Below are 18,737 nucleotides of genomic sequence, written 5' to 3'. Positions count from 1 at the left end.
GAGTTTGTCCAACAGAGCAATGAGAGTTCTAGGGAATGAAATCATCTTCCTATGGCTCATATCAGGAAAGTACTAAATTCACATGAATGAGCAGAAATTACGTATGAATAATCAAGTTCTGGAACAGAATCTTCAGAATAGTATTTCATCAGACTGAATTCTTATAAACCACCATCCTTCTGTGGGGGTTCCAGGCAGTGTTTATGGGGCCTGGGCGCCACTCCTGGCAACTTGGCCAAACAGTCTAGTTTTATTTATTTATTTGGCTTTTTGGGTCACCCTGGCGATGCTCAGGGGTTAATCCTGACTCTGGACTCAGGAATTACTCCTGGCAGTGCTCGGGGGACCATGTGGGATGCTGGGGCCTGAACCCGGGTCGGCCCTGTGCAAGGCAAATGCCAAGCCTGATGTTTGCTGGGGCCTGAACCCGGGTCGGCCCTGTGCAAGGCAAATACCAAGCCTGATGTATTGCTCCAGCCGCTAGATAGTTTCAATGCTTGGCTCTGTTCTGTGCTGCTGGGAACCGGACAAGTCACACCTGGTGTCCAGGGTTCCACCAGGTGGAGCTGAGGAGAGAGCTGCACAGAGCAGATATGCAAAGAACGTGCCCAACTCCTGCGCATCTCTCCAGCCCAACCAGCATCTTTCTCAAGTTCTTCTGAATTTAAGTAAGCATCGGGGCGGCAAAGCTGGAGTGTGAGAGGACAGTAATGCTCCTGATCTTTGTCTCCTTTCCTTTTGAGGGCCAAGAGGAATAACGAGGAGGAAAACCACTCTAGCAGGCAGAGCACCATCACTACTGTGGTGAAGGTCACTTCCTACTGAAGTTCCAGAATAGCATCCCACTAAGCTTCTAATGTGCCTAACTGAGTACACACTGAGCAGAGTACTCCTCACTTCAGTCAGAGGTTACAGAAGTTGAGGGCAGAAACCTTAGCTATTTCAATGTACCCTCCTCAAGACTTAGATTAGCATTTTATTGCAGATGTGACTAAATGAATGAATGAATGAATGAATGAACCCTTACTTTAGATTAAGAAGTAAAAGGTGGGCTGAGTCACAAAGAACTCATTGGCAGAAGTGTACGTAAGGGGGGAAATATCCTTCCTCCTTGGTTTTTCTTCCCTCTGGGGGGAAGCGGCGTGGTGTATGCCATCTTATGGACATTTAAACAGGAATGAACTTGGTGGCTCCGGGAAAAAAAAATGTGTTTTGAACTTGAAACAGCGGGACACTTGGGCAGTCTTGGGCTGGGGCTGGTACCGGCTCCGGCTCGCGCTCCGCCGGGATTCAAACCGGGTGGCCATGCGTTTGCACGGCCACTTTGCTGCTGAACGACCAACATCCAGAGCCAGCTAGATTACTTCTGAACCCAGCAAGTGCTCTCAGCCATGTCCCCAGAATGTGAACTAAGCTTTTGCTTTATGCTGCCCCAGGAAGAGAAATGATGAAATTTCCCACTTAAATCTCCATGTACTTAATTACTAAAACACAGAAATCCTAAACCGCACGGCCGCTACCGCCGCCTGCTTGACCTTATACCTCTTCATTCTCATTAGTGGAGAACTAATTATCAAATGTTTTCTTGTCAATAGGGCCGTATGTTGGGGGGATAAACTCCAAGAAGAATAGTGAGTTCTGTGTTGAGACCCCAACAACAATAGTGAGTTTTGGGTTGAATTATGGAAAGTAATCAAGGTAAAGAGAAAATGAAGTGAATTTTATCAGTTATGCAGGTGGGAGTGGGGGGTGGGGGGGTGGGAGGTGTACTGGTTTTTTTTTTTTTTTGGTGGTGGAATATGGGCACTGGTGAAGGCACGGGTGTTTGAGCATTGTATAACTGAGACATAAGCCTGAGAACTTTGTAACTTTCCACATGGTGATTCAATTAAAAAAAAAAATTGAATTAGCCAAAAAAAAAAAAAAAAAGAAAAGTGAAGGGGCATTTTTTAAATCGTGGAATCCTTTTCCTGGGGGAACAGAACACATTCCAGGTGGTGCTTTGGTGTCCTGGAGTCGCCCTCCCAGGGAATTTCGCAACTGCTGGTGAAGGGTCCAGCTCTGCTCAAACCCTCAGATGCCAGCAATTACCTGGGCACCCTCCTGTGCTTGGGAGCCTTGGGGTCCAACATCTGACAGTGCTCAGGAGCTCAGATGATGTTGGGGGTAGAGCCAGAATAGTTTACATGCATGACATACACCTGAAGTCCTGCGCTATCTCTTATGCTGTAAATCCCTTCCCCTACTTTGTGGAAAACCTGATTTTCCAGTGACAGTTAAAGTTCCGATCTGATATACTTCTTATCTCATCTCAAACCTCCCTCTCCTTTGAGGGAGAAGAGGAAAAAAGGATCCTAATCTTTCAAGATAATTATTCCATCTTGGCTCAAACCCACTCCAAAAATAAGGGCCTAAACATAAACATAATCCTAAGAACTTGAATGACAGTGGGAGGGAAGGACATCAGAAAAATAGTAAACCAATTCGCCTTGCCAGCATGCTCACATTCAGTATCAGATAAACTCTAACTAGTTACATGCATACTTGAAGGTGCACTTGCAGACAAAAGCAGAAGTCCACTTAAGTGCTTTGGTTTTCCATGACAACTATGTTCCATGGTGTTAAAGGCCCCTTTCCTACTCACTCTCAGGACCTGTCAATAGAATGTTTCACTTTGCACCACGTGGCACCACTCATTCACGTGGCAATCGCAAAGCAACAGAAGAGAATCCTCAGGATGTCACCAGAAAACACGGAAGAGGGTGGTCTACATAAATGCTGGCCCAAGGTTAGGGGATTAAGTTCACCTTTGAAGACAAATTTTTTAGCTGCTCTTCTTATGCCACTTCTTTCACTCGACAGTGTAGTTGGATGATATTCACCAGTTCGTTTGTAATAGGCAATCTGCTTGAGGTGAAGCTCACCGTTTTTGCCACTGCGCACCATCATGAGCCTAGGTTCAAAAGGACAAAAGGCATATTGAGGTGACAAGCTCATTCAGCTGCTATTTCAGTCAGGCTTTTCTGTCACATTTCTGCTTCCATATGAACTGAACAATCCCAGAATATTATCTGTGAGGGAGATAATTGTGGGACCAAAGGAACAGTGTGATGCACATGAGCTAAAATATTCAAATGCTATTTTTGAGATACATCATAACAAATTATCTTGTCTCTTTCCATGTGGTAAGGAATTCTGAAAATTTTGCATACTGGGGAAAAAAAAGCACAGAAAAACACTCTTCAAAAAGTTTTGCTTCAAGTATCTCAATGGGCACTGAGTGCAAAAGTATTTATATTGCACACCCCTGTAACATGACAGGGCTATTAAATAAAGAGTATAAGAATTTTAATATGTTCACAGTTACAAAAAAAAAGCCAAAAATCCAATCATTTGAGTCCATTAACTTTTAGAAATCTTCAAATGAGAATCAATGACAAAGTCGATTTTATTTTTACTTATTTATTTTTGGTTTTGGGGTCATGCCTGGCGATGCTCAGGGGTTACTCCTGGCCCTGCACTCAGGAATCACTCCTGGAGGTGCTCAGGAGACCATAAGGGATGCTGGGGATCAAACCTAGGTCAACTGTGTGCACGGTAAATACCCTACTCACAGTACTATCACTCTGGCCCTGAAAATTTAGCATTTTCTACTCATAGATTTACCCTCTCAGATCTCCTAGTCTTCTGAAACACACTGCCACTCTGTCTGCCATGCCCCCCACCCTCCAGATCCAAGGTCAGGTCTGGGTGAAAAATGTTCTATAGAACTAAATTGTTCTGATGTTTGGTGACACACTGGCTAAGAGAGAGGTCTCTGAAACCTAGCAGTGGGTCAAGAATTAGATACACATATATAAAAAACAGTCATAAGAAGCATGGAGAGATTTTCTTTCAAGAGATGATGCTGGAATAATGGGATATTTTCATAGCAAAAGAAAGGAATCTTAACTACCTACTGATATCCCTTAGAAAATTAGTTTCAGATAAATTATAAACAGAAATGCAATAATGCACATTAAACCATAAACCTTCTAGAAGAAGAAAACACAAAAAGATCGCCAGATCTTTGGATTAAACACAGAACAGAACACAAGGCAAGCCACATAAAAGAACAAATTAGAATTGGAATGAAAACCTGTTTATCAATACTATTAAAAGATACTACACAGATAAGGAGAACACTCATTAAAGATTTCACACCCCAAACAAACAAAAAAACACTTCCACAAATCAAAAAGTATTTTTAAGCCAGGGAGGGGGAGGGCAGATGACAACAATGAAAGGGAACATCTCTCATGGGCTTCAGGAGGAGAGTATCTAAGTGGCTAATGAGCAACTGACAAGTGCTGAACTAACCATTAGTCCCTAGAGCCATGCAAATTAGTCACAGAGTATCTGAAACCACAGACCAAGATGGTTACAATAAGACCTAGACCACTCTAGATCAGACAAGGAGAGTGGTGACTTGAGCTCAGGCATAGTGTGAAACGTGGCAGTCACTTTGGAGAACCGTGACCTCTAGAGCTAAACATGCATCTTTCCTAAGAAAGTGACAATTAGACTTGTACGTTTAGAAGCCAGTCACGATTACAAAATGGTGTATGTGAAAAGATCAGCAGATGTTCTACGATCTTAATAATTCCCAAGTGGTAACAGTCAAGACAGCAGGAGATGGTGCCATGGAGACTCAGCCTGGAGCCTCTCCATCGTTTTTCTGCTCCATCCGCTCAGGACCTCACTGCTCCTCGAGGGCTCTCAGAACACTAGCTCCTCTTTGCACCGGTCTGCCACATTATCCAGTTGTCTCAGATATCTTTACTCATATCATCCTCACTACTGCTTTTCCAATGCCATGGAATTCCATGGGAAGCTCAATTTTCCTTTTTCTTTGCTGTTATTATAATCTGTAAGAATGTTTACTCCCTAGTTTTTATGTTCCTTTTCAAATTGCATATAAAACACTTCAGGGACGCACAATAGCACCCCCCCCCCAAAAAAAAAGGTGGGGGGAGGGCAAGAAAAACATCTGATCGCTGAAGCCTAGAGAATGAAGAGTTCTTAGAACCAGAAGGGAGGCTGAGTGGTAGGATTAAAATCTGTCTGGAGGATGGGCAACAGTCAGGGCAGGACAGGCGTAAGCCGGGTTGGAGTGAGACAAGGAATGGCTCAGAAAGTGAACCTGGTACAGCTAAAGGTTGGCTCTGAAGGAAAGGAGCTCTCAGCCTGTCCCTGGAGAGACAGAACATTACTTCTGGTTCTTACAAATTATTGAACAACTATGATGTGTCAGACACAAAAAGGAAGGTAGAATTAGGGGCCTAGCAGCATCCTGACTTTTCTAGAATGGACATTCTAGTGGGGTTAAAATGGGCTTGACATAGCACGTTCACAGCAGCTTGCTTCACAATAGTGAAAAGGTGAAGCAACAAATAAATGATACATGCATACAGTGGAAGACCTATTTCGACCTGAAAATGGTATTCCTAACAAATGCTAGCTACAATACAGATGAAACTTGAGATACCAGAAATGACATAAGCCACTCAACCAAAGACCTGTACCGTACAACTCTACATATGTACCTCTACTTATGAAGTACTTGTAGCAGCTACACAGAGACAGAAAATGAAATGATCGGCGGTTGCTATTCAGGGACGGAAGCAGCGGGGAGGTTGCTGCTTCACTGGCGCAAACTAGACAGTGTTCTGGAGAGGAGAGTGACGACTGTGCAGCAGGAATGTACTTAATGCCACTCGCCTGGACCCTTCAAAACAGCGGGAAAATTTGTTGTGTGTTTTACTAAGAGACTGTTTTGCTTTCAAGAAGGAAGCGATTTAATGTGATGGAAAGGGGTTCTAAAGATTAGAAACAGGAAAGAGGTAAATTTCAAGACTGAGGGAATATGAGCACAGTGGGGTGTGGGAATTCACTTACAAATAGAGGAATTAGTCTAGTTATGGCTTTATTAAGAAATGAGAAAAAGTAGAGTTCAGAGTTACTTTCATGGTTATATATTGTGGGCCAAAATTTTTTCTTTGGAGGGGATGGTTTGGGCAGTAATTGGCAGTGGCCAGGGCTTATGCCTGGCCCGTCCCAGGACTGACCTCTGGTGATGTGTGGGGCCCACATGAGGTGCTGGGGGTCGAACCAGGGTGTGCTGCATGCAGGATGGAGGTCAAGTGCCTTACCCCCGTCCTAACTCTTTTTTTTTTTTAAGTTTTATTGGATCACCATAGATACAGTTACAAAGCTGCATGATTATGTTTTAGTCATACAATACTTGGGCACCCATCCCTCCACCAGTGCACATTTTCCATCACCAATGTTCCCAATGTCCTTCCTGCCACCCTAGCCCCATTTCACTCCCTGCTTCTGTGGCAGGTATAATCCTTTGTACTCTTTCTCAAAATTTTTAACCAAAATCTATTTTTTTTTAATTGGGGGTCAGGTGTCCTAACTCTTAAGTAGGTGTTCCCACTTACTTATTTTTCTATCCCCAGGGACAAATGAGCTACACATTATAAAATGAATCTAATTTAGACACTAGTGTAAAGAAATACCTATAAGCATGTTCTACTTTAATACATTCATAATTGTGCTCCTTTGGTAATTTGTGATTTAAACTAGCTTAATATAAGTTTTCAAAATAACACAGTTTTGGTTTGGGGAGTATGTCAGAAAGTGGAAGACCCTAGCAGTGGGTTTTACGATACACACATACACAGCAGAGAAGTTTATAGTAGTGTAAACCAAAAAATAAAAATAAGAAAAAATTTTATTAAAGCATTTTAGTATATGTTTAAGTGCAATGTGCATTTTTAAAAGTACAACTTTTGAAATAACACTTGCAGTATATTACAAAAGTTAAATCCCGTGTAATGACTAGCTAGATTTCACCACCCAGGTTATAAACTAGGTCACTTGGAGTATTTCAGAAACCCATTGCCCTCTTCCCCACACCCCCGCCACACCTGTGATTTTGGCTTTCTTCAGATAGGTTATTCTCAGAGGTGTGGAGTGAGGAGAGAAGGCCATAGTTTTGATTTCTATTCTTATAATAGGACGTGAAAGTGAGCATTTTAAAAATAATGTGTTTACAACCGAAAATCTGAGCAGCCTCTTTAAAAAAGTACTAGAAGAAAATCCTATGTTCTCTCTTAAATGACTTCATTTACTTACTAGTAGTGTATGTGCACCTGGCGGCCAACAGGCAGCTCAAGTAGCTCAAGGCAGAATCCACGGCAGCTGGCAGATGCCTAGGAGAGCTGCGCTCCACGGCAAAGTCCAAACTATTCCAAAGCCACCCTGGGACGCATCTGTCACAAGAAGCTACACCACAGATCAGTAACGGTGGAGTTATTGCATCAAATAAGCAAACACACTGGATTCAACTAAATTTGGGGAGATTAAGCAAAGACTATAAACTGATAATGCTCACATTGATTATCTAAAGGAGTAAGTACAATATAAAAAATTTTCCAGTAACCCCCTAATGGAAATTGAAGGGCAGGAGCAACAGTACAGTGGATGAGGTGCTTGCTGGGCCTATGGCACGGCCAGGTTTAATTCCTGGATGATGATATAAGGTTCCCTGAGCCCCTTCAGTAGTGATTCCTAAACAAAGCCAGGAGTAACCCCTGAGAACAGCTAGATGTGGCCCTGAAACCAAACAAAAAGAGTTGAAAGAAAAACTGACAGGTAATGGTGTTAATAATATTAAGCTCTATAAATAAGCACAGTACAGAAAGCATATACACCATTTCCTACATGAAAGGAGATCACTGCATAGAATGTGGTTTCCTATTTCATTTTCTCTTTGTAAAATTAATTCTCAATCTTCTTAACATACACAGTCATCCCGTTGCTCATCGATTTGCTAGAGCGGGCACCAGTAACGTCTCCATTGTGAGACTTGTTACTGTTTTTGGCATATCGACCATGCCACGGGTAGCTTGTCAGGCTCTGCCCTGCGGGCGGGACACTCTCGGTAGCTTGTCGGGCTCTCCGAGAGGGGCAGAGGAATCGAACCCGGGTTGGCCAAACGCCCTATTCGCTGTGCTATGGCCCACCAAAGCACAATAAGAGTATTTAATCTTCGAGATAGAAACAGAAACGGAGAACAAGAGCTTGAAGAGGCAGAGACAATAGGGGAGGGCACGGCTGGGAGGGCAAGTCTTCACTGTGACTCACCCCACGACCTGGTACTAGTTTTCCAGCCAAGTTTTACATGTACATGCTGCGCACTGAAGAAGTGGCGTCCATGTTAGCAGGCGACACGGTTCAATGAGCCCATGCCTGGCACTGCGACTGCATTCAGTTTCGACCTCCCTCTCCCTCCGGAACACTCACAGCCCAGTCGCCCGTCCCTGCAGCGTTCGCGGCACCTGGGGCAGACCCTGGGAGCAGAGGGTGTCAAGTCTCCGGGGCTGAGTGCGGGCTGAGCGGCTGAGCTTCACAGCATGCCTGGGGCTCAGTGCGGAACCCGCTTCACAGAGCTCGGGCTTGCTCTCGGCTCTGTGCTCGGGACCACCCTGGGGGACTGGGGGCCCCCGGGATGCAGGAACCCGACCAAGCCGGCCTGTGCGCGCAAAGGCCGTGCGCTGCGCTGCTGAGGCCCGGGCAGGGCGCGGGACTGTCAGTGCAGAGAACCCCCAGGTCTCCCGGCAGGGGGCGGCACCTTGGGGGGGGGGGGTGGCAGAGCGGCTCCAGGGACGACCCTCCACGGCGGGGACACCGCGGGCGGCGCGAGCCCGCAAACCCCCAGGTCCGCGCGGGCAACCCCGGGACTCGGTGCTGTTCCCCGCCCGGCTGCTGCCCAAGCAGAGCCCCCTCCGCTCCAGACCCTTCCCTGGCGGGGGAGGGTGAGGCCCCCTCCTCCGCGGACGGGGCCGGGCTCGCGGCCGCGCTGGGCAGGAGGATGGGCAGCCGGGGCCGAGGAGGACCACGGGGGGTTCCGGTGGCTGCGGCAGCCTGGCCCGGCCCGCGGTACCCCGAGCGCCCCCGCCTGCTGCTCCCTTTCCCACGCATTCTCGCCGCGTGCTCCCCCCGACGCTTTATTTTCGCTAGTGCGGGGCGGGGGGCCTCGGGCTGCCCCGCTCGGACCCTGCGCCCACCGGCGTCCGTGTGTCACCAGGCGCGGGCAGCGGGCGGGGCCGGGTCGCGCCCACCCCTGGGCCAGGGGCCGGGGTCCCGGGAGAGAAACGGAATCAAACAAGCTCCGCCTCCGGGGGACCCCGGCCCCGCGCCCGCCCCCGCCGCGGAGGGCCAGAGCGCGCGACCCCGCGACCCCCGCCCGTGTCCGGGCCCTCCGGGGGGGGGGGCGCGGCAGCACCCGGACCGGAGGCCGAGGGAGACCCTCAGAACCCCTCGGGCGGCCCGGCTCTGACCCGCGAGGGCGCCTGCGCGGTGGCCGCCCCCTGCCCCCGGCGAGGCCGGCCGGGCGGCTCCTGACGGCCCCGAGGGCCGCCCCTGAAAACAGGCCCACACAAGCCCCCCGAGGGCGACGGCGCCGCCCGGACGGCCACTCACCGCGGCCCCGACGAGCTCCCGCGACTTGGCAGGCGCCGCCGGACGCGGAGCCACCCGAGCCGCGAAGCGTGGCGGACCGGGACGGCGGAGGCGCCGGAAGCGCTTCCGCCCGGACGCGTTTCCCGGGGCCGAGCGGGCGGCGGGCGGGGCGGGGCGCGCGGCTCCTCGCGGTGCGCGGCGTGGCCGGGCTGTTAGGGACACGGGAGAGCGGAGTCCGCGCCGCCGCGCGCCTCCTCGCACCCCGCCCTGCCCCGCACCCAAGGGCGCCCCGAGACCTGCATGGGCCCGGCCGGAGCCGGCGTGTCGCGGGACGGCCGCAGCCGCGGCAGGTGAGGTGCCAGGGCCCGGGGGCCGCCGACTTTGTCTCGTCGCCTGGGCGAGCGCCTCTGCCGCGACCTCTCCTCTGTCCCCGCCCGGGAGCCCCGCGCCCCGCGCTCGGGCCGGCGGGCAGCCGGGGTCGCGGCCGCCGGGGGCGGGATGGGCCCGCTCTCTGCCTTGGCCGCAGCCCGCGGCGCCTGGAGCCGGGGTCCTGGCGCTGCTCCCCGGGCCGGTGTTGCGGTGCTCCGGCGGGGTAGGCGCCCAGACCCGCCGAGGAGATGCCGAAGACGCGGCGCCCGGTCCCGGGGGGCGGGGGGGGCGTGCCCACCCTGCCGTCGGGGTCCTGCCGAGCACCCTCGCCCCGCGCTGCACCCGCGGGGTTTCCCGGCGTGCCGGGCGTTTGCGGCGGGAGGGGAGGTTTCCGCGCGGGGCGAGGGGAGACCGTCCCGGGGCCGGATCCCGGCCGTGCGGGGTGCCCGGGGCCTTCCGGGGTGCCCGGAGCATTGCGGGGTGCCTGGAGCATTGCGGGGTGCCCGGAGCATTGCGGGGTGCCCGGGTTTTTCCGGGATGCCCGGGGCCTTGCAGGGTGCCCGGTCCTTCCGGGGTGCCAGTGCTCCCGCGCCCGGCGCGGTGGGCAGAGCCGGTGCTTCTGGCTTTGCAAAGGCAGAGCTGGGCCCGGGACATCGGGGTCGCCGGCTCCTGCCGAGCGGGGGGAGCCGAGTGCCCAGCCGCGTTGTCTGGCCCGGGCCCTGTGCCGGTTACTGTTGCCCGCCGGCCTCAGTGTCTCTCCAGCTCCTCCGTCGCAGGGGGGTCACCCAGCGGAGCGTGGGTCAGCTGCTGGAGGGGAAACCGGGGCGTTGTCTGCGCGGGACTTGGGTGGTGGGCCTGCGGTGAGCCCCCAGGGCAGTAGGCGAGTAGCGCCTGGGACGGGCTACTTCAGGGAACTGCTGGTGGCCGGGAGGGGGGCCCCGAGCTTCCCGGAGTGCCCTGCGGGGGGGTGTCGGTGTCCCAGCTTTTAAACCGTGCAGCAGGCTCAGGGGTGCGGTGCCCGGAGAAGTGGGGGTGGAAATGGCAGAGTGCCAGTCGGCCTGCGGGGTGGGGGGTCTCTCCCTGGGAAACGGGTTTTCAGCGCTTCCCACTCCGAAGGGAAATCTCGGCTCTCGGCGCCAGTCGAGCTGGTAGAGAGAGTCCCCAAGTGCCTGGGGTCCAGAGGGTGGGAGTGAGTGATGAGTGCCCGGGCCAGCCAGGGGGCGGGGGCAGAAGCGCCCCTGTCCCTACTGCTCACTGGCAGAGGTAGAGGAGCTCTCGGTGGGATTCCAGGCGGGGCGCAAGGCGTGCGGCTGCAAGGCGTGCGGCTGCCGGGGACAGGAAGGTGTGTGCCAGTCTTCCCGGCAGTGAAGCCCACGGGGCGGATTATGTGTCCGGAGGGAGACTTGGCCTGTGGAACGGGTACCTGTTCGCAGGTGCCTTCAGGCCGGCGCGTGTGCGTGCATGCGGCGGGACTGGGAAGGGGCCCCCTCCCGATTTCCCCGGACCCAGGAGTTGGGGGCTCCTGCAGGGCCGTGTAGGGCTGCTGTGGTGGCTTCGACTTTAAGTCCAGGGCAGGGGAAGCTTCAGAATCCTGCGTGGCTGAGTCAGGCCTCCCCTGAAAGATCCGGAGCACGGGCAGTAGCGCCAGTCTCCACAGGGGGGAGGGCCACGAAAGACAGACGTTGGCAGGGGCTTGTGTGTCGTCCACAAAAGGGAGGCAAGTGGGAATATTCTGGATTGGATTGTTGCTACATTGTTTGGTTGGCCCTTTCAGGCCATACCTGGTGGTGCCCGTTGCTTACCCCGGGCTCCGCACTTGGGGACACTCCTCATGGGATTTGGGGGGACTGTATGTGGTACCTGGGTCGAACCCGAGTCATGCAAAGCAAATGCACTACCCCCTATACTATATCTCACGCCCTTGTTTGGCATATCCTGGGCCTAAAATTGTAGCCCAAAACCTCAGTCTCCGTTTTCAGCAGGTAGCAAGATTCCTGTGAAGAGCTCGGGTGTACCCTGCGCTACTTGCTCTGCTGTCTGTGTCGCATTCAGCCTTCCAAAGGAAACACCAGGCCATTTGCATGTGCTGGCGGGACGTTCCATTGACTCAGGGAAGGGCATAGTTGGGAAAGGATCAGCAAAGACTTTCTGGTCCAGTTTTGTCGAATGTGGGCACCAGCAGGCACCCTCCCTGTGGACCTTGTGTGGTGTCTGGGACAAATCCAGCCCGCAGTGCGCTGAGCCGCTGAGCCCGGGGCCAGACCTGCCTCCACACCTCAGAGAGGTGGCGCGTGTGCCCAACACACGGGCTTCCGGGCAGCTTCCCGGGGAGGGAAGTTGGAGAAACTACAGCTTTAGTGTCAGCCACAAAATATTTAGTAGTGTTCTGGTTTCAGATCTTGGAATCCATTGTGAAGTGTGTTTGGGGGGACCCGGTTTCTGTTCGCTTTGTTTTGGGTTGCTTTGTTTCTGACACACCTAGCTGTGCTTAGGGGCTATTCCTGGCTCTGCATTCGGGAGTTACTCCTGGTAGTGCTCCAGGGCCCAGGCAGGACCCCAGGCATTGCACCCAGGTCTGTTGCAGTTGTCTTACCCTCTGTACTCTGGCCCTAGGGACACAGTTTTAAAGGGTTCCAAGCTTCACTGTTCGTTTGTAACAGACTCTCCAGTTAGGTGATGCAGCTTTTAGGACATTTGTGACAAGCTGAACACACAGACGGTCCTTAACGATTTGAGTCAGGTTCAATGCAGGACTCCTGTTGTATAAGGGATATTGAAATAGAGGCTGGGGTGAGGGGACTCTGATTTTTGATGTTGTAACATAAGGCTTAAACATTTTTATTTTTGAATTTTAAACAAAAGATGTAGTTTGATCAAAATATTGGGTAATGTAAAAATTTTGCAGACACAGACTGTTTGATTTGCCAGAAGGTCAAGTGAAATAGTTATTTACATTTCTTGGATCTCCTATTATGTCATAGAATTTCTTCGTTACCACAATATAATATTCATATACTGAAGTGGGTAAGAAAACCTGATTTATTCCCTGCTCTCCATTTTCCTACAATTTATTAGACGCAGATCATGCTCTGATAAGTAACTTCGGAGTTCTGCGTGGTCTTACGCAAACACGAAGGCCTTTGGTTTAAACAGGCTGTGTTTGAGTTTCGTGTGCAACCCTTACTGGCCTTGTGATCTTGTTCCAGTTATTTGATTTTGTGACCTTTGTATGGTTCCCATTTCTGATCAAATGCTGAGCCCTTTTATACCCCAGATATTTTTAGAATGAGGAAACTTTCTCTAATCCCAAAGAAGTACAAGGTGATGCAGAGATAGTACCGGGTAGGGTGCTTGCCTTGCCTGCAGGTGACCATGCTTTGATCCCCAGCACCCCACAAGCTTTCTCAGGAACCCCGAGAGGAACGGTCGCTGAGAACCTAGTATAAGGTTAAATCCAAAGGTCAAAAAGAATTATTCAGAGGTGAAATCTTCAAAATCATTAAGGAAAGTTTTGTGGAGGACTGTTTATTTTATTGGATACTTGAGATGTGCTGAGTATTAGGAGGAGAAAGATTGTGCTTCATCAGCTTTATCTTCTTTCTTGCTGGCCAGGTGCTTCCTTTTTCCTCTACTTTCCTGATCCTTGGAGAACTGCACTGATCCCTGAACGGGCTGCACACTGGAGGCACGTGGGTGGCCTTAGCAGCACCTGGGCTCTGCTCCTAAACATTCTGCTTCACTCACATGGAATGTGGCCGGGGCAGGCAAACACGTTTCCAATCTCTGTGAGATAAGTGTGGACAAGTGTATTGAGGTCTCGAGAGAGGTTAACTTGCTCACCATCACACAGTTACTGGACTTCCAAGCTAACTCTTTTTAGCAAAATCTATGCATGCTCTTAACCATGAACTTTTTCAGTCCTTTTAAATATTTTAAATATATAGATTAAATATATAGATTTAAAGAAAATAAGCGGGACAAGAAAAAGATGCAGAGCAAAGCAGCAGCCTCTGGACATCATGACCTCCTGACACCCAGTCCCGGTGCCTGCCTTCGTCACAGCCCTTCAGAGGGTTTGCAGGGCCTGCTCCTGTCTCTGCCGGCCCTCCCGCCGCCATTCTCTGAAAATGCAGCCCAGTCACCTGGAAATTGGATATTCTCTCCTTGGCTTCTCAGTTTTTTCTCTCCTTGGTTCCTCTCAAAACTGGCTCTCGACCTTCTTTCCTGGCGTCCTTAGTGGCTCCGAGCCCCAGTGCTCTCCCATCTTGGGCTTCAGACACAGTGTCAAGTGTGAGGGCCTTTCTCCTTTATTTCTCACCCTGAATGCACTGACTGTGTAATCCTGTTTCTGGTTTCCTCGTGGAATTCCTCTTTCTGCTCAGCTGTCATCTCATTGAAGAGCTCTTCTTACGGAAAATGCATTGGGCATAGGTGTGTCTGTGTCTATGTTGATTCCTTTTCTGTCTTCCTCCAAATGAACAGGGGCCAATTTCAGACTTAAATTCCTAATCCAGGAGGACATTTATTTGTTAATGTCAGGCAACTTTGAAGACTGAAACAATTCTACATGGTGACAGTCTAGTCATTAGTTCATACTATGGATTTCATGCCATTGCCAAAGTTGATTTCTGCTCAACATGTACATATGTAAAAGTGTTCAAAATGCGGATTCTCTGTAGTAAAAAGATGAATTGGAAATGCAGCCCTGGTTCTGCAGCTAAGAAGTACTGGTAGTTCTGCCTTGTAGCTGGGGTTATTAATGAATACTCGGTTGTCTTAGTGGTGGCTTTCACTGTTGTGGGGGCCGTGAGGATGATTTGGAGGGGAGGAGTGCTGCAGCCTGCAACCATGGGGACACGCCGGGGGCCACAACTGTGCAGGACTTCTTACTGATCTATTTTTAAATTTTATTTTTTATGCATTCCAGTTTTCCTTAGTAGGAAGGAACAAAAATTATGAAATTACAAACTTCCCTTTTTTTTTTTTTTTTTGGAGGGAGTTAGTTGGTTTGAGGGTCACACACACCAGGGCTTTGTCCTGGCTCTGTACCTATACTCAGGGATTTACTACTGGGGGCTCAGGGGCCAGCAGATGGGGTTCGGGGATTGAATCGGGATCGGCCTCATCCCAGGCAACTCTGCTTGCTGGACTCTCTCCAGTCCCAGATGACAGACTTTTTAGAAAACAGTTTTCATCTTTGATTCTAACACTGAACTGCTAGGTGTTTCCATTGGCTTACCTGAATTATAAGGAAGCACTGTTTTATACAAAACTATTGCCACAAAGTGGGTATATACATTGTTATATGCATATGTACATGCAGACATAAAAGCAGAGTTGTTCATGCAGTTGTATGTATCTTCTTTGGTTGCCATTCTGAAATGGATATTGATGCACTGATATTGCCTATTATATGTTACCAGTTTTGTTGGGGTGCTTGTCACACTGAAACAAACAGAATCAAGTGTGCTTTCCTTATTGAGCAGAAAATTGTGGTGGAAGAAGGGTTGAAGTCAAAAGCACACAGTCAGAATGCACGATGTAAGAAGTTTTTAAAACGAAGGTTTTTTTTTCAAATGATACGTATATTTGTTGACTGCAGATACCATCTTACATAAAAGGAGTAAATTACACTAGATTGCATTTTATGTTAGGAAGTTTGATTGATAGAATGTAGTACTTTGGGTTAGTATATGTATCGCTCTGTTTTAGTCTACCTTTCTTCAGCATCATGGAGTTACAGGATATGGAACTATTTTTTTTAATAGATGAAGAAACTGGGACTCAAGAGAAACTAGCATTGTTTGTGAATTATTATGTGATAGGTCTCAAAAGTCATATCTTATTGCCAAATATATGCCCCTTTCACTGTTGAAATAATAGGGTTGCTTTTGGATGGGGGGGGAGTAAAAAGCAAAAAAGAACCCAAAATATAGTTGCCATTTGGTACAAGCAGAAGAACTAGGATTAATATACAGTGCTAGCAAGTTTCATAGCAAGTCAAAACTTTTGTTCTTTTCCAGTGAACATGTTTTATATATATATATATGTATATATATATATATATTTAACAGTGCAAATGGAATGAAGTAAAATACATTGATTTATTTCAATTATTTCTGCATGCTTTAATGAAAAAAATCTCTTGGTGTTTATACATTGTGTGATTATAGGTTTTTTTTTTTCTTTTTTGGGTCACACCTGGCAATGCACTGGGGTTACTTCTGGATTTGTAGTCAGGAGTTACTCCTGGCAGTGCTCGCGGGACCATATGGGATGCTGGGAATCGAACCTGGGTTGGCTGCTTGCAAGGCAAACACCCTACCTGCTGTGCTATTGCTCCAGCCCCCAGTGATTATAGTTTTAATCATGGATAAAATCAATACTGGCTAGTTAAATGTTGAAAGGTCTCATAAAACATCATCAATTAAATTAGAATTAAATCTTAAAGAACAAGATGTTGGGTTGATGCCTTCTTATACGTAGTTTCATGAGTGGTTTTGTTATAGTCTCCATAATTTTTATTCTATTTCAGGTGAAACCATTGCCTCATCTGTTCACGGAAGCAATAGGCCCATTGTCTCTGCCCTTTAAGCTGCACCAGCAATGAAGCAATGAGATCTGAGAGCGGAAGACTGTTTGCCAACTGTCATCACAATTTCGAGTGATTGTATAAGCAAAAACAGGCTGCAGCGGATCTGTATGGCAGTTACTGTAGCAAGGGAAAGAATGCCTTCTTTGGAGGTTGTTTACTTAGATGCAGTTTCGGCATAGCACATTTAAATTGTAGCTGTAGCAGATGAAATAAAAAATGAGTGAAGTCCCCAGATTCTTTGTTGGGCCCGAGGATTCAGAAATAAACTCTGGAAGTTACCGCCATTTCTTCCACCACGCAGATGAAGATGAGGAGGAGGAAGATGAGTCTGTAAGTTGTTTATTTGAGCAACATAGCCTTATCCTTTTGCTAATTACTTTTTTTTTTGGGGGGGGGGTCACACTTGGCAATGCTCAGGGCTTACTCCTGGCTCTGCACTCAGGAATCACTTCTGGCAGTGCTTGGGGGACCCTATGGGATGCCGGGGATGGAACCCAGGTTGGCCACGTGCAAGAGGCAAATGCCCTACCCGACGTACTATCGCTCTGGCCCCCGCTAATTACTATTAAGATGAGTTGTTATTAATAAACTGTAAGGCGTATTTTTTTTAATAGAAATTTTTTTTAGAAAAAAATTAGTTTTAGTCTGGTCTATTCCTGGTGGTGCTCAGGGCTTACTCCTGGTTCTGCGTTTTTAGAATTTGGGGACGATACACAGTGCCTGGGATTGAACCTGGGTTGGGTGCATGCAAGATAAACATGCATGTATTATCACTCTATTATCACTTCAACCTCTGAAAATATTTTAAACTGAAAAGACATACTGTTTCTTGAAGATTTTGAATCAATAGTGCACGAAGAGATAGAATATGGGATCAAACTTCTCAGTGTAATTTTGTGTCTTTAAGTAATTTGCCTGAGTAACTCAAAAGTAGGTGGAGTGAAAGGAGGAAAAGTAATCAGTCATAAATCCAGAATTTCTTATACTTCTGCTAATATATTCTAGTTTATTTATAAAGAAGCATGAAATATTTATTGCCTACGATAATTTTTAGAACCATCACAATGAGCTGTGTCCGGGCTTTTTGTTTCTTTGGAGGGAAGGGTCAACCCAGTGGTGCTCAGGGTTTAGTCCTGGAGGTGCTTCTGGGGGGCAGGGAGTACCACGTGTGCCAGGGATTGCACCCTGGTCAGCGGTAAAGTGACATCCTGCCTGCTGTTCTCTCTGATTGGCTCTATGTCAAGTCTTTTTCTGGAATAGAATCGAAGAAGGGAACATAAAAGGAGATGATCAGAGAGGGAAAGACAGCAGGTAACATAAGTTAGGGTTTACAATGACATGAAATACTAATCCTGAAGTTCGATCAATTATGGGAGGTAATGTAAAAATACCATGTTGCTTTTATATATGTGTGTGTGCACACACACATATATATATGCATATGTACATATATGCACAAGAAAAATAACAATTATGACATTTCTTATTTTTGTTTGTTTTTGGTTTTTGGACCACATCCACTAGTGCTCGGGGCTTACTCCTTGCTTTGTGCTCAGGGGTCACTCCTGTCCGGGCTCGATGGCCATATATGGGGTGCCAGGGCTTAAACCAGCTTGGCAGCATGCAAGGCAAGTGCCTTATCTACTGTACTGTTTGTACAGCCTGGTGTTACTTAAGTTTTATCTGTAGATTTATAATGGTCTAGTAAAGCACTTTGGGCCTGGATTATAATTTTATATGGACTGTGTAAGATCTGGAGAGAGCAGAGAATTGAAATGAGAAACTGGCCACACTAGCATGTACATTTGATAGGACTGGAAACAACGTGAGGACTTGGGAATCAGTCGTGAGTGACCTGATAGACCTGTGAGCCGCTTACCCACTCTCGCTTCTTTTGGCAACACCATTAAATAGAAATAGTGAGCTTGAGGTTTGGAATGTCACAGTTTTGAGACCTGTGTGAATTCACCTAAAATTTCTTCTAAGCTGTCATTAGTGACCGTTAGCATGAAGCCCAACTCATGGCTCTGGCATCACTTAGTGCTGTATGACTGTGGGTGCAGAATAGCTTGATTTTAGGTGAGAGAGTTCTTTTTATTTTTCTAATTTTCCTTTTTTTTTTTTAATTGAATCACTGAGACAGACAAAGCTGTTCATGATGAGGTTTCAGTGAGAGAATTGTTGGTCTTACTCTGGTTGACCTTTTACATGGATTAGATGCATGTGGATCCTCCCCTGACCTTTCTCTAATGTGAAGAAGACA

General features: G+C 48.5%; 2 protein-coding genes across 26 annotated transcripts in view; one reads left to right on the top strand and one right to left on the bottom strand.

The window, feature by feature from the left end:
- The window catches only part of GIN1 (gypsy retrotransposon integrase 1), a 31,193-nt gene extending 21,578 nt beyond the window's left edge, over positions 1-9,615 (bottom strand). Inside the window, exons 1-2 of one of the 5 annotated variants that reach the window (XM_055124057.1) lie at positions 9,532-9,592; positions 2,808-2,953 (exon numbers count right to left, since the gene is read on the bottom strand). In XM_055124057.1, coding sequence (XP_054980032.1) covers positions 2,808-2,949 — 142 coding nt within the window. In that variant the 5' untranslated portion in view covers positions 2,950-2,953; positions 9,532-9,592. Of the gene's footprint in view, positions 1-2,807; positions 2,954-8,352; positions 8,372-9,531 lie in introns of those variants that run through there. The other 4 variants (XM_055124056.1, XM_055124061.1, XM_055124058.1 and 1 more) reach the window with 4 other exon arrangements.
- Positions 9,616-9,667: 52 nt separating this feature from the next.
- Positions 9,668-18,737, top strand: part of PPIP5K2 (diphosphoinositol pentakisphosphate kinase 2) — a 74,795-nt gene continuing 65,725 nt past the window's right edge. For 8 of the 21 annotated variants that reach the window (XM_055124050.1, XM_055124042.1, XM_055124049.1 and 5 more), the window contains exons 1-2: positions 9,671-9,860; positions 16,415-16,804. In XM_055124050.1, coding sequence (XP_054980025.1) covers positions 16,691-16,804 — 114 coding nt within the window. In that variant the 5' untranslated portion in view covers positions 9,671-9,860; positions 16,415-16,690. Of the gene's footprint in view, positions 9,861-16,414; positions 16,805-18,737 lie in introns of all 21 variants that reach the window. The other 13 variants (XR_008627947.1, XR_008627946.1, XM_055124039.1 and 10 more) reach the window with 4 other exon arrangements.

This window comes from Sorex araneus, chromosome 1 (assembly GCF_027595985.1).
Source record: "Sorex araneus isolate mSorAra2 chromosome 1, mSorAra2.pri, whole genome shotgun sequence".
In the NCBI taxonomy this organism is placed as follows: domain Eukaryota; kingdom Metazoa; phylum Chordata; class Mammalia; order Eulipotyphla; family Soricidae; genus Sorex; species Sorex araneus.
Note: the sequence above shows the minus strand (reverse complement) of the source record. Positions and strands in the feature narration are given on the sequence as shown.